At 46.7% G+C, this 15276-nt stretch overlaps 1 protein-coding gene across 1 annotated transcript; it reads right to left on the bottom strand.

The window, feature by feature from the left end:
- Positions 1–7202: 7202 nt before the first annotated feature.
- Positions 7203–14318, bottom strand: LOC110513882 (uncharacterized). Its single transcript, XM_036948480.2, has 2 exons — positions 13059–14318; positions 7203–11894 (listed from the first exon to the last, which is right to left on the bottom strand). Exons 1-2 carry the CDS (start codon positions 14218–14220, stop codon positions 11203–11205), a joined length of 1854 nt encoding a protein of 617 aa, XP_036804375.2. The 5' UTR covers positions 14221–14318; the 3' UTR covers positions 7203–11202.
- Between the last annotated feature and the right edge of the window lie 958 nt (positions 14319–15276).

Genomic DNA, 15276 nt, shown 5'->3' with positions numbered 1-15276 from the left:
CCTTAACAACAACAGGTACCTGTAGAAACCCTGTAGGACCAGGGCTGTTGTCTAGTCTACTGTGGAACCTGTTGGTCTCCCAGACCTTAACAACAACAGGTACCTGTTGAAACCCTGTAGGACCAGGGCTGTTGTCTAGTTTACTGTGGAACCTGTTGGTCTCCCAGACCTTAACAACAACAGGTACCTGTAGAAACCCTGTGGGACCAGGGCTGTTGTCTAGTCTACTGTGGAACCTGTTGGTCTCCCAGACCTTAACAACAACAGGTACCTGTAGAAACCCTGTGGGACCAGGGCTGTTGTCTAGTCTACTGTGGAACCTGTTGGTCTCCCAGACCTTAACAACAACAGGTACCTGTTGAAACCCTGTAGGACCAGGGCTGTTGTCTAGTCTACTGTGGAACCTGTTGGTCTCCCAGACCTTAACAACAACAGGTACCTGTAGAAACCCTGTGGGACCAGGGCTGTTGTCTAGTCTACTGTGGAACCTGTTGGTCTCCCAGACCTTAACAACAACAGGTACCTGTAGAAACCCTGTAGGACCAGGGCTGTTGTCTAGTCTACTGTGGAACCTGTTGGTCTCCCAGACCTTAACAACAACAGGTACCTGTAGAAACCCTGTAGGACCAGGGCTGTTGTCTAGTCTACTGTGGAACCTGTTGGTCTCCCAGACCTTAACAACAACAGGTACCTGTAGAAACCCTGTAGGACCAGGGCTGTTGTCTAGTCTACTGTGGAACCTGTTGGTCTCCCAGACCTTAACAACAACAGGTAGCTGTAGAAACCCTGTAGGACCAGGGCTGTTGTCTAGTCTACTGTGGAACCTGTTGGTCTCCCAGACCTTAACAACAACAGGTACCTGTTGAAACCCTGTAGGACCAGGGCTGTTGTCTAGTCTACTGTGGAACCTGTTGGTCTCCCAGACCTTAACAACAACAGGTACCTGTAGAAACCCTGTAGGACCAGGGCTGTTGTCTAGTCTACTGTGGAACCTGTTGGTCTCCCAGATCTTAACAACAACAGGTACCTGTAGAAACCCTGTAGGACCAGGGCTGTTGTCTAGTCTACTGTGGAACCTGTTGGTCTCCCAGACCTTAACAACAACAGGTACCTGTAGAAACCCTGTAGGACCAGGGCTGTTGTCTAGTCTACTGTGGAACCTGTTGGTCTCCCAGACCTTAACAACAACAGGTACCTGTAGAAACCCTGTAGGACCAGGGCTGTTGTCTAGTCTACTGTGGAACCTGTTGGTCTCCCAGACCTTAACAACAACAGGTACCTGTAGAAACCCTGTTTGGAAACTGAGGAAACTGCACTTCACTGTAAAGAAACAATACTTTTATACTCAGCCATGGACAATCCCTTATAAACACAAACTACTCTGGACACACCCACACACACACACATACACACAAACAGGGATGCACGCAGGCTATGTACACACGCACACACATACACACACAAACAGCACATTTCAAACAGCAGCTGCATATTACTCTGTACGTGGAGCCTCAGGACTCAACAATTTAAGACAAAACCTTTGAGAGACAGAAAGTGTGCATGTTAGAGAGAGTTGAAGAGAGAGAAGGGGAGAGAGAGAGAGAGAGAGAGAGAGCGAGAGACAGAGAGTGAGAGACAGAGAGAGAGAGAGAGAGAGACAGAGAGAGCGAGAGAGAGAGAGAGAGAGAGAGAGAGAGAGAGAGAGGGAGAGAGTGAGAGAGAGAGAGAGGGAGAGAGGGAGAGAGTGAGATGAGATGATGGATAAAAGTGATTGTTATATGTCGTGGTGCATAAGCTTACTCCTAGTGACCACACACACACTCACACACACACACACACTCACACACACACTCACACACACACACACAGACACACACACACACACACACACAGTTGATTTAAGAGACACATGGAGTAATCTTGTCATGGAGAGGAGGAAACAAACCCTGTTTGATGCGATGGTGTTCTGACCAGTGTTTCTCATTAAAGTGGTGTTCTGACCAGTGTTTCTCATTAAAGTGGTGTTCTGACCAGTGTTTCTCATTAAAGTGGTGTTCTGACCAGTGTTTCTCATTAAAGTGGTGTTCTGACCAGTGTTTCTCATTAAAGTGGTGTTCTCACCAGTGTTTCTCATTAAAGTGGTGTTCTGACCAGTGTTTCTCATTAAAGTGGTGTTCTGACCAGTGTTTCTCATTAAAGTGGTGTTCTGACCAGTGTTTCTCATTAAAGTGGTGTTCTGACCAGTGTTTCTCATGTGTGTTTGTTTTTGTTACCCAACAAAGACTGATGTTATCTTCCACAGTTGCTTCCGTCAACAACGTCTGATCCCAGGTGGTGTGTGTATTTGTATGCGTGTGTGTGTGTGTCCTCTCCTCGTTTGATGTTATCTTTGCCATTCAGCCGTGTCAGGGTGACTCTGTTCTCTGTCGTCTTTCTGGCCACCCTGAGAAGGGCGGGTTATCACCATCTGGCCCTACTGGGAAGGACAGACATAAATCTGATTTGAACACTAAATATAACCCTCACCTCCCCTCAACATTACCCTCACCCTAACATTACCATCGCCACCCGCATTACCGTCACGCCAACATTATCATCGCCACGGCATTATCATCGCATCCGCATTACGCACGCCCCAGCATTATCATCACATCGACATTATTATCACCTCGACATCACCATCACCTCAACATTACCCTCATCTCGACATTACCCTCACATCAACATTACCATCACACCAACATTACCCTCACCTCAACATTGCCCTCGCCCCAACATTACCCTCACCTCAACAGTATCATACCTCAACATTACCATCGCCTCAACATTACCATCACCCCGACATTACCATCACACCAACATTACCCTCATCTCAACATTGCCCTCACCTCAACATTGCCCTCACCTCAACATTACCCTCACCTCAACATTATCATCAACTCAGCATTACCCTCATTATCTAATCAGGAAGGGGATATCTAATCAGGAAGGGGATATCTAATCAGTTGCACAACTGAATGCATTAAACCAAAATGTGTCTATCGCATTTAACCCTGAATTTAACCCAAAACCCCTCTGAATCAGAGAGGTGGCTGCCTTCATCGACTTCCACTTCAGTGTTGAGGATCAGCGACGTGGAGATGTTGTTTCAAAAACACCTCAGTCAGTACTACAGTCCACAACAACACCTCAGTCAGTACTACAGACCACAACAACACAGTCAGTACTACAGTCCACAAAAACACCTCAGTCAGTACTACAGTCCACAACAACACCTCAGTCAGTACTACAGTCCACAAAAACACCTCAGTCAGTACTACAGACCACAAAAACACATCAGTCAGTACTACAGACCACAAAAACACCTCATCAGTACTACAGTCCACAAAAACACCTCAGTCAGTACTACAGTCCACAACAACACCTCAGTCAGTACTACAGTCCACAAAAACACCTCAGTCAGTACTACAGTCCACAACAACACCTCAGTCAGTACTACAGTCCACAAAAACACCTCAGTCAGTACTATAGTCCACAACAACACCTCAGTCAGTACTACAGTCCACAAAAACACCTCAGTCAGTACTACAGTCCACAACAACACCTCAGTCAGTACTACAGTCCACAACACCTCAGTCAGTACTACAGGCCACAAAAACACCTCAGTCAGTACTACAGTCCACAACAACACCTCAGTCAGTACTATAGTCCACAACAACACCTCAGTCAGTACTACAGTCCACAACAACACCTCAGTCAGTACTACAGTCCACAACAACACCTCAGTCAGTACTACAGTCCACAAAAACACCTCAGTCAGTACTACAGTCCACAACAACACCTCAGTCAGTACTATAGTCCACAACAACACCTCAGTCAGTACTACAGTCCACAACAACACCTCCGTCAGTACTACAGACCACAACAACACAGTCAGTACTACAGTCCACAAAAACACCTCAGTCAGTACTACAGTCCACAAAAACACCTCAGTCAGTACTACAGACCACAAAAACACCTCAGTCAGTACTACAGGCCACAAAAAACACCTAAGTCAGTACTATAGACCACAAAAACACCTCAGTCAGTACTACAGGCCACAAAAACACCTCAGTCAGTACTACAGACCACAAAAACACCTCAGTCAGTACTACAGACCACAAAAAACACCTCAGTCAGTACTACAGACCACAAAAACACCTCAGTCAGTACTACAGGCCACAAAAAACACCTAAGTCAGTACTACAGACCACAAAAACACCTCAGTCAGTACTACAGACCACAACAAACACTCTGTTGTGTTGTTGCTCCTTCTTCACCACACTGTTTGTGTGGGTGGACCATTTCAGTTTGTCTGTCATGTATATGCCCTGGAGCTTAAAACTTTTCCACCTTCTCTACTGCTGACCCTTCGATGTGGATAGGGGGGTGCTCCCTCTGCTGTTTCCTGAAGTCCACGATCATCTCCTTTGTTTTGTTGACGTTGAGTGAGAGGTTGTTTTCCTGACACCACACTCTGAGTGCCCTCACCTCCTCCCTGTAGGCTGTCTCGTCGTTGTTGGTGATCAAGCCCACTACTGTTATGTCGTCTGCAAACTTGATGATTGAGTTGGAGGGGTGCATGGCCACGCAGTCGTGGGTGAACAGGGAGTACAGGAGAGGGCTGAGCACACACCCTTGTGGGGCCCCAGTGTTGAGGGTTAGATGTTGTTTCCTACCTTCACCACCTTGGGGCGGGCCATCAGAAAGTCCAAGACCCAGTTGCACAGTGAGGGGTTGAGACCCAGGGCCTCCAGCTTGATGATGAGCTTAGAGGGTACAATGGTGTTGAATGCTGAGCAGTAGTCAATGAAGAGTATTCTCACATAGGTATTATTTTTGTCCAGATGGGGCAGTGTACAGTGCGATGTCGATTGTGTCATCTGTGGACCTGTTGGGGCGGTATTTACTGCAGTATTTACTAGTGTTTTCTTTTAGTTAAAAAAAAAATTATACTTCATATAGTAAGTACTGCACATGCTCAAGGGATACTACAGAGTGTACTATAGTATTCTACTGTATACTACTACAACATCATATAGTAAGTACTGCACATGCTCAAGGGATACTACAGTGTGTACTATAGTATTCTACTGTATACTACTACAACATCATATAGTAAGTACTGCACATGATTGAGGGATACTACAGTGTGTAGTATAGTATTCTACAGTATACTACTACAACATCATATAGTGAGTACTGCACATGATCAAGGGATACTACAGTGTGTACTATAGTATTCTACAGTATACTACTACAACATCATATAGTGAGTACTGCACATGATCGAGGGATACTACAGTGTGTAGTATAGTATTCTACGGTATACTACTACAACATCATATAGTGAGTACTGCACATGCTCGAGGGATACTACAGTGTGTACTATAGTATTCTACAGTATACGACTACAACATCATATAGTAAGTACTGTAGGCTGCATCACATCCGGCTGTGATTGGGCGGCACACAATTGGCCCAGTGTCGTTCGGGTTTGGCCCGGGGAAGGCCGTCATTGTTCTGTAAATAAGAATTTGTTCTTAACTGACTTGCCTAGTTAAATAAAGGTTCAATTTAAAAATATATATATTTTTTTTTAAACTGTGGTATTCGATAGTAAACTGTAGTATTTTCTACGGGGTTGGGGGAGCGCTGTACCCAAGTGAACGAATGGCAGGAATCAGCGCATTTGATGACACATTCTCAGTATGGGTGAGCAGTACGCTGATATTTGGTGCTTACTGCATTCGTTTTTTCTACACAGTACAATCTAAATACTATGTAGTACGATCAGTAGTACACAGTACGTAGTTTTAGTAAGTAGTAGGCAGTACAGATTTCAGACACGGCCAATAATGATGCCACCTGTCACGTTCTGACCTTTGTTTTCCTTTGTTTGGTCTGTATTTAGTATGGTCGGGGCGTGAGTTGGGGTGGGCAGTCTATGTTTTCCTTTGTTTGGTCTGTATTTAGTATGGTCGGGGCGTGAGTTGGGGTGGGCAGTCTATGTTTTCCTTTGTTTGGTCTGTATTTAGTATGGTCGGGCGTGAGTTGGGGTGGGCAGTCTATGTTTTCCTTTGTTTGGTCTGTATTTAGTATGGTCGGGGCGTGAGTTGGGGTGGGCAGTCTATGTTTTCCTTTGTTTGGTCTGTATTTAGTATGGTCGGGGCGTGAGTTAGGGTGGGCAGTCTATGTTTTCCTTTGTTTGGTCTGTATTTAGTATGGTCGGGGCGTGAGTTAGGGTGGCCAGTCTATGTTTTCCTTTGTTTGGTCTGTATTTAGTATGGTCGGGGCGTGAGTTGGGGTGGGCAGTCTATGTTTTCCTTTGTTTGGTCTGTATTTAGTATGGTCGGGGCGTGAGTTGGGGTGGGCAGTCTATGTTTTCCTTTGTTTGGTCTGTATTTAGTATGGTCGGGGCGTGAGTTGGGGTGGGCAGTCTATGTTTTCCTTTGTTTGGTCTGTATTTAGTATGGTCGGGGCGTGAGTTGGGGTGGGCAGTCTATGTTTTGTGTTTCTATGTTTAGGTTTCTGTTTCGGCCTAGTATGGTTCTCAATCAGAGGCAGGTGTCGTTAGTTGTCTCTGATTGAGAATCATACTTAGGTAGCCTGGGTTTCACTGTTGGTTTGTGGGTGTTTGTTTCCGTGTCTGTGTGTGTGTTTCGGTTTTGTTATTTCACGTATTAGTTTATTGTTTTTGTATTTTCATAGTGTTCAGTTTGTTTTATAATAAACGATATAGACACTTACCACGCTGCGTTTTGGTCCCTGCTACACCTCTTCAGACGAAGAGGAGGAAATCTGCCGTTACACCACCTTTGTCCTCGCTAGCGTGACCATCTAGTCCTCTATCCTCTCCTCATTGGCCAGTGTCTGTTGTGTTGGGTTGTAATCTCATGGCTTCTAATTCTAGTATTCCAACATTCTGCTGTATCATTTTAACATTCTAGTATTCTAACATTCTGCTGTATCATTTTAACATTCTAGTATTCCAACATTCTGCTGTATCATTTTAACATTCTAGTATTCCAACATTCTGCTGTATCATTTTAACATTCTAGTATTCCAACATTCTGCTGTATCATTTTAACATTCTAGTATTCTAACATTCTGCTGTATCATTTTAACATTCTAGTATTCAAACATTCTGACATGCTAACAGATGAGGTCACAAATGGTTTATTTTCTCTGAACAAAACATTCCACGAGGAACACCTGAAAAAAAACACTTCCAGACATTCTGATTCACCCCAACACGGACACCACACAATAATGTGTTGCAGTTGTAGCAGAAATTTAATCTGGACATAGGACAGACCATAATAACAAGTCATGTTCAGTTAAAATTAATCACATCCGGCTTAGTTATCTGCTGCTGTCTGTCAGCATGGTAACAGAATGAGTTCTCTGCTGTTGTCTGTCAGCATGGTAACAGAATGAGTTCTCTGCTGTTGTCTGTCAGCATGGTAACAGAATGAGTCCTCTGCTGTTGTCTGTCAGCATGGTAACAGAATGAGTCCTCTGCTGTTGTCTGTCAGCATGGTAACAGAATGAGTCCTCTGCTGTTGTCTGTCAGCATGGTAACAGAATGAGTCCTCTGTTTCTGTCAGCATGGTAACAGAATGAGTCCTCTGTTGTCTGTCAGCATGGTAACAGAATGAGTCCTCTGCTGTTGTCTGTCAGCATGGTAACAGAATGAGTCCTCTGCTGTTGTCTGTCAGCATGGTAACAGAATGAGTCCTCTGCTGTTGTCTGTCAGCATGGTAACAGAATGAGTCCTCTGTTGCTGTCAGCATGGTAACAGAATGAGTCCTCTGTTTCTGTCAGCATGGTAACAGAATGAGTCCTCTGTTTATGTCAGCATGGTAACAGAATGAGTCCTCTGCTGCTGTCTGTCAGCATGGTAACAGAATGAGTCCTCTGCTGCTGTCTGTCAGCATGGTAACAGAATGAGTCCTCTGCTGCTGTCTGTCAGCATGGTAACAGAATGAGTCCTCTGCTGCTGTCTGTCAGCATGGTAACAGAATGAGTCCTCTGCTGCTGTCTGTTAGCATAGAACAGAATGAGTCCTCCACTCCTGTCTGTCAGCATGGTAACAGAATGAGTCCTCTGCTGCTGTCTGTCAGCATGGTTACAGAATGAGTCCTCTGTTTCTGTCAGCATGGCAACAGAATGAGTCCTCTGTTTCTGTCAGCATGGCAACATAATGAGTCCTCTGCTGTTGTCTGTCAGCATGGTAAAAGAATGAGTCGTCTGCTGTTGTCTGTCAGCATGGTAACAGAATGAGTCCTCTGCTGTTGTCTGTCAGCATGGTAACAGAATGAGTCCTCTGTTGCTGTCAGCATGGTAACAGAATGAGTCCTCTGTTTCTGTCAACATGGTACCAGAATGAGTCCTCTGCTGCTGTCTGTCAGCATGGTAACAGAATGAGTCCTCTGCTGCTGTCTGTCAGCATGGAACAGAATGAGTTCTCTGCCGTTGTCTGTCAGCATGGAACAGAATGAGTTCTCTGCTGTTGTCTGTCAGCATGGTAACAGAATGAGTCCTCTGTTTCTGTCAGCATGGTAACAGAATGAGTCCTCTGTTTCTGTCAGCATGGTAACAGAATGAGTCCTCTGTTTATGTCAGCATGGTAACAGAATGAGTCCTCTGCTGCTGTCTGTCAGCATGGTAACAGAATGAGTCCTCTGCTGCTGTCTGTCAGCATGGTAACAGAATGAGTCCTCTGCTGCTGTCTGTCAGCATAGAACAGAATGAGTCCTCCACTCCTGTCTGTCAGCATGGTAACAGAATGAGTCCTCTGCTGCTGTCTGTCAGAATGGTTACAGAATGAGTCCTCTGTTTCTGGCAGCATGGCAACAGAATGAGTCCTCTGCTGCTGTCTGTCAGCATGGTAACAAAATGAGTCCTCTGCTGCTGTCCGTCAGCATAGAACAGAATGAGTCCTCCTTCCTGTCTGTCAGCATGGTAACAGAATGAGTCCTCTGCTGCTGTCTGTCAGCATGGTTACAGAATGAGTCCTCTGTTTCTGTCAGCATGGCAACAGAATGAGTCCTCTGCTGCGGTCTGTCAGCATGGTAACAGAATGAGTCCTCCACTGCTGCTGTCTGCCAGCATGGTAACAGAATGAGTCCTCCACTGCTGTTGTCGGTCAGCATGGTAACAGAATGAGTTCTCCTCTGCTGCGGTCTGTTAGCATGGTAACAGAATGAGTCCTCTGCTGCGGTCTGTCAGCATGGTAACAGAATGAGTCCTCCACTGCTGCTGTCTGTCAGCATGGTAACAGAATGAGTCCTCCACTGCTGTTGTCTGTCAGCATGGTAACAGAATGAGTTCTCCTCTGCTGCGGTCTGTCAGCATGGTAACAGAATGAGTCCTCTGTTTCTGTCAGCATGGTAACAGAATGAGTCCTCCGCTGCTGTCTGTCAGCATGGTAACAGAATGAGTCCTCTGCTGTGGTCTGTCAGCATGGTAACAGAATAAGTCCTCTGCTGTGGTCTGTCAGCATGGTAACAGAATGAGTCCTCCACTGCTGTCTGTCAGCATGGTAACAGAATGAGTCCTCTACTGTTGTCTGTCAGCATGGTAACATAATGAGTCCTCTGTTTCTGTCAGCATGGTAACAGAATGAGTCCTCTGCTGCTATCTGTTAGCATGGTAACAGAATGAGTCCTCTGCTGCTGTCTGTCAGCATGGTAACAGAATGAGTCCTCCACTGTTGTTGTCTGTCAGCATGGTAACAGAATGAGTTCTCCTCTGCTGCGGTCTGTCAGCATGGTAACAGAATGAGTCCTCTGTTTCTGTCAGCATGGTAACAGAATGAGTCCTCCGCTGCTGTCTGTCAGCATGGTAACAGAATGAGTCCTCTGCTGTGGTCTGTCAGCATGGTAACAGACTAAGTCCTCTGCTGTGCTCTGTCAGCATGGTAACAGAATGAGTCCTCCACTGCTGTCTGTCAGCATGGTAACAGAATGAGTCCTCTACTGTTGTCTGTCAGCATGGTAACATAATGAGTCCTCTGCTGCTATCTGTTAGCATGGTAACAGAATGAGTCCTCTGCTGCTGTCTGTCAGCATGGTAACAGAATGAGTCCTCTGCTGTGGTCTGTCAGCATGGTAACAGAATGAGTCCTCTGCCCTCTGCTGCTGTCTGTCAGCATAGTAACAGAATGAGTCCTCTGCTCCTGTCTGTCAGCATGGTAACAGAATGAGTCCTCTGTTGCTGTCTGTCAGCATGGTAACAGAATGAGTCCTCTGTTGCTGTCTGTCAGCATGGTAACAGAATGAGTCCTCTGCTGCTGTCTGTCAGCATGGTAACAGAATGAAAATGGTGTTACAAATCCTTGTCAATAATCACACAGTGTTACGATCAAACACGTCCCCAGTCAGTCACAGAGTGTTACGATCAAACATGTTCCCAATCATTAATCCCACAGTGTTACAATCAAACTCATCCCCAGTCAATAATCCCACAGTGTTACAATCAAACACGTCCCCAGTCAATAATCACACAGTGTTATGAATTCTGTATTTCCTTTGTGATAGAACGTGACCCAGTGCTGCGGTAAGCCTACCAGACAGACAGAAAGATCCCTGCCTGGATAGCGTGACAACACGGTAGGGAATAGGGCCCTGGTCTATATAGGGAATAGGGCTCTGGTCTATATAGGGAATAGGGCCCTGGTCTATATAGGGAATAGGGCCCTGGTCTATATAGGGAATAGGGCTCTGGTCTATATAGGGAATAGGGCTCTGGTCTATAGTAGGGTTTTATATAGGGAATAGGGCTCTGGTCTATAGTAGTGTTCTCTATAGGGAATATGGCCCTGGTCTACAGTAGTGCACTATATAGGGAATAGGGTGCCATTTGGGATGCACATATCCCTACTAACGGAGGATAAACTGCTTTGTAAACACCAGTGGGCAGGATCACCGTGGGCTGTCAATCACAGGCAGTGAGCCAATGGGTGTAGTTTCCCAACTGTCTGCAGGGAGAGAAACAGGTCCCACTGTGTTGATGATACAACAGACAGTCTATCGATCCAGGATGTGTGTGTGTTTATCCCTCCCAGTGATCATCTCCCCTATAGATTAGTGATTCCCTCCAAGGCCTCTCTGTCCCTCTCTCTCTCTCTCTCTGACTTCATCTGACGATTCACAGAGTTCACAGGCTTGTTATATGGTCTGATATAATGTCCGCAGAGTCTGGTCTTAAAGGAGAGGTGTCTCCTCTTAAAGGGAGGCTGTCTGTTTTCTCACCCCCACCATCTGGTCTTAAAGGCGAGGTGTCCACTCTGCTGTCCACAGAGACAGTGCTTAAAGGGAAGATTTGCCTTAAAGGGAGGTGTACAATCCGGGTGTCCAGTCTGTCCCCAAAGGCCGGTCTTAAATGCAAGGTGTCTCTTCTGTCCTCAGATGCTAAAGGCCATAAAGGGAGGGTGTCCCCTCGTTCGTCCTCAGAGTGTCTTCTTAAAGGGAGTGTGTCCTTCCTACCCCCACAGTCTCTATTTAAAGGGGGGGTGTCCATTATGTCCCCACAGACGGTCCGTATAGAGAGTGTTTGTGGCCTGTCAGGATGACTGGGTAGTAGGGATTTCTCACACACACTGGGGCTGGACTTGTACCAGTCAGACAGACTGTTATCAGACCCGTCCTCCGTCTTGTCTGGCCCCCCTGCCCCCCTGGAAAAGGTAAACAACTTGGGAATGGCTGCCGTGGACGCGGCCACGGTTGCCGCGGCTACTCCTCCCTCGGCGGCAGTGGTCGTGGCGGAGTTGGCGAAAGAGGAACCAAAGAGAGCAGCGATCCGGCGGTGGTAGTGGGTACGGAACACCTTGGCCCCACGGTGGAGATCACCTGTGAAGGGAAAGGATAACATAGAAGAAGAAGAAGAAGAAGAAGGGGACAAACAGGAAGAGGATAACATAGAAGAAGAAGAAGGGGACAAACAGGAAGAGGATAACATAGAAGAAGAAGAAGAAGAAGAAGAAGAAGAAGGGGACAAACAGGAAGAGGATAACATCGAAGAAGAAGAAGGGGACAAACAGGAAGAGGATAACATAGAAGAAGAAGAAGAAGAAGAAGAAGAAGGGGTTAGGACAGGAAGAGGATAATATAGAAGAAGAAGGGGACAAACAGGAAGAGGATAACATAGAAGAAGAAGAAGAAGAAGGGGACAAAACAGGAAGAGGATAACATAGAAGAAGAAGAAGAAGAAGAAGAAGGGGTTAGGACAGGAAGAGGATAACATAGAAGAAGAAGAAGGGGACAAACAGGAAGAGGATAACATAGAAGAAGAAGAAGAAGAAGAAGAAGAAGGGGTTAGGACAGGAAGAGGATAATATAGAAGAAGAAGGGGACAAACAGGAAGAGGATAACATAGAAGAAGAAGAAGAAGAAGGGGACAAAACAGGAAGAGGATAACATAGAAGAAGAAGAAGAAGAAGAAGAAGGGGTTAGGACAGGAAGAGGATAACATAGAAGAAGAAGGGGACAAACAGGAAGAGGATAACATAGAAGAAGAAGAAGAAGAAGGGGACAAAACAGGAAGAGGATAACATAGAAGAAGAAGAAGAAGAAGAAGAAGACGGGGACACACAGGAAGTGGATAACATAGAAGAAGAAGAAGAAGAAGGGGACAAACAGGAAGTGGATAACATAGAAGAAGAAGAAGAAGGGGACAAACAGGAAGTGGATAACATAGAAGAAGAAGAAGAAGAAGGGGACAAACAGGAAGTGGATAACATAGAAGAAGAAGAAGAAGAAGGGGACAAACAGGAAGAGGATAACATAGAAGAAGAAGAAGGGGTCAGGACAGGACAGGACAAACAGGATGTTATTTTGGGAACAGATGCATTAGAAAGAACATTCCAACATCTAAATACCAACTGAGACGACATCTAGTGAATGCTGGCTGTTTTTTTTCATTAATTCATTCATACATTTCAATGAGTTATGAACAGAATATGACGTGATAAGAAGCAGGAAGTCCTGATGAATGAGGACACAGCAGAGTCCTACCTATGAAACAGTAGCAGATAGGATTGAGGCTGGAGTTGGTGAGGCCCAGCCACTGGGCAAAGGGCTGGCTCTGCATGAGCCAAGATGGCGGATGCTGCACTCGGTCGATCCAGAACTCAGCCAGATACAGGGGCAGCCAGGAAACTGCAAACAGCAGCACCAGGGACACCACCATTTTGGCGATCTTCTTCCTCGTCTTGAGGCGCTCAGTGTGCAGCGCTCGGCTTCGGGAGTCGAGTTCCGTAAACGCCCGCTTCCCGTCCCCCCAGAGCCGGCGGCCAGTCAGGAAGCCGATGGTGAGGTTAAAGGTCACGGGGATGCAGTAGAGCGCCACGAAGAGCAGGACGGTGTAGCCCTGTTTCAGACGTGGCCCCGGCCACACCTCCTGGCACACAGGGATCACAAACGACGCCCCAAGGCTGATCTCATCTCGCCGGTTCATGAACACCAATGGGGCGCAGATCGCCGATGACACCACCCACACCACGGCGACCGTCCCGAGGATCCGGCGGCGGGTGAAGAGGGAGCGGGCGCGGAGCGGGCAGCGTACACTGAAGTAACGGTTGACGCTGATGACCGTTAGCGTTAGCACGCTAGCCGACACGGAGACGGCCTGGGTGAAGGGGACCGCTCGGCACAGGAAGTCCCCGTAGACCCAGGCCGAGTAGATCTGGTGACCCAGCGTTATGGGCATGCAGACACACACCACGGCCAGGTCGCACACCGCCAGGTTAACCAGGAGGTACCGTGTGGCGCTGACCGCGGCTAGCCTCTCGCTACGTCGGTTGGTCAGCACCTTCATTGACATGATGTTCCCTACGAACCCCACCAGGAAGGACAGGCAGTACATGAGTGTCAGAGCCACCGTGGTCGGCTCATGGACCGTCCATAACAAACTGGTCAGCTCTGAATCATCAGGAGGGAGGAGGGAAGAGGGGAAGAGGGACGAGGAGGAGGAGAAGAGGGGAGGATTAGGAGGGTAGAGGGAGGAAGACGGGAGGAGAGAGTCAGGGGGAAGGAGGGATGAGGAGGAGGATGAGGGGAGGAGGAGGGAGTCGTAGAAGCTGTAACTGTTGTTGAGTCTGGCCTGTGTGGCGTTCTCTACATGCAGCAGAGGAGTGAAGCTGAGCTGGGCTGATAACTGGTCCAGGGTCAGCTTCATGGTGCTGTCTTGTCCACTCAAGGCTTGCTCTGTCTGTCAACACTGACCTCAGTACAGCCCTTATATAATGCTACTCATTACACTGCAGCAGCAGTAGAGGACTGTATCATCAGAATTTTTGTGCAAGGTTAGGGAAAAGTCCAAGCTATTTGAGCTACTTGTCCTTAACGTGGGATAAGGATAAGGGATAAAAGGTCAAAGTTACTTAGGCTAAGGTTAGGAACTGGCTCTATCTTCAGAAACAAACAGCAACACCCTTGTCCTTATCTCACTAGCACATTTTAGCTTACTAACACCTCTTATCTCACTAGCACGTCTTATCTCACAAGCACGTCTTATCTCGCTAGCACGTCTTATCTCGCTAGCACGTCTTATCTCGCTAGCACGTCTTATCTCGCTAGCACGTCTTATCTCACTAGCACGTCTTATCTCACAAGCACGTCTTATCTCGCTAGCACGTCTTATCTCGCTAGCACGTCTTATCTCGCTAGCACGTCTTATCTCGCTAGCACGTCTTATCTCACTAGCACGTCTTATCTCGCTAGCACGTCTTATCTCGCTAGCACGTCTTATCTCACTAGCACGTCTTATCTCACTAGCACGTCTTATCTCGCTAGCACGTCTTATCTCACAAGCACGTCTTATCTCACAAGCACGTCTTATCTCACAAGCACGTCTTATCTCGCTAGCACGTCTTATCTCGCTAGCACGTCTTATCTCGCTAGCACGTCTTATCTCGCTAGCACGTCTTATCTCGCTAGCACGTCTTATCTCGCTAGCACGTCTTATCTCGCTAGCACGTCTTATCTCGCTAGCACGTCTTATCTCGCTAGCACGTCTTATCTCACTAACACGTCTTATCTCACTAGCACGTCTTATCTCACTAGCACGTCTTATCTCACTAGCACGTTTTATCTCACTAGCATGTCTTATCTTGCTAGCACATCTTATCTTACTAACACATCTTATCTTACTAACACATCTTATCTCACTAGCACGTCTTATCTCACTAGCACATCTTATTTTACTAACACGTCTTATCTCACTAGCACATCT

Source organism: Oncorhynchus mykiss, chromosome 13 (assembly GCF_057628025.1).
Source record: "Oncorhynchus mykiss isolate SJ-2025 chromosome 13, ASM5762802v1, whole genome shotgun sequence".
Lineage (NCBI taxonomy): Eukaryota > Metazoa > Chordata > Actinopteri > Salmoniformes > Salmonidae > Oncorhynchus > Oncorhynchus mykiss.
The sequence above is the reverse complement of the archived record's forward strand: the minus strand, read 5'-3'. Positions and strand labels throughout refer to the sequence as shown.

What these genes read in the sequence shown, in the direction of transcription:
- LOC110513882 (XM_036948480.2), bottom strand. Translation starts at nt 14,220, where the DNA reads ATGAAGCTGACCCTGGACCAGTTATCAGCCCAGCTCAGCTTCACTCCT. An exon ending in TATCTGCTACTGTTTCATAG is followed by an intron (nt 11,895 to 13,058) that starts GTAGGACTCTGC and finishes TTCCCTTCACAG; the next exon opens with GTGATCTCCACCGTGGGGCC.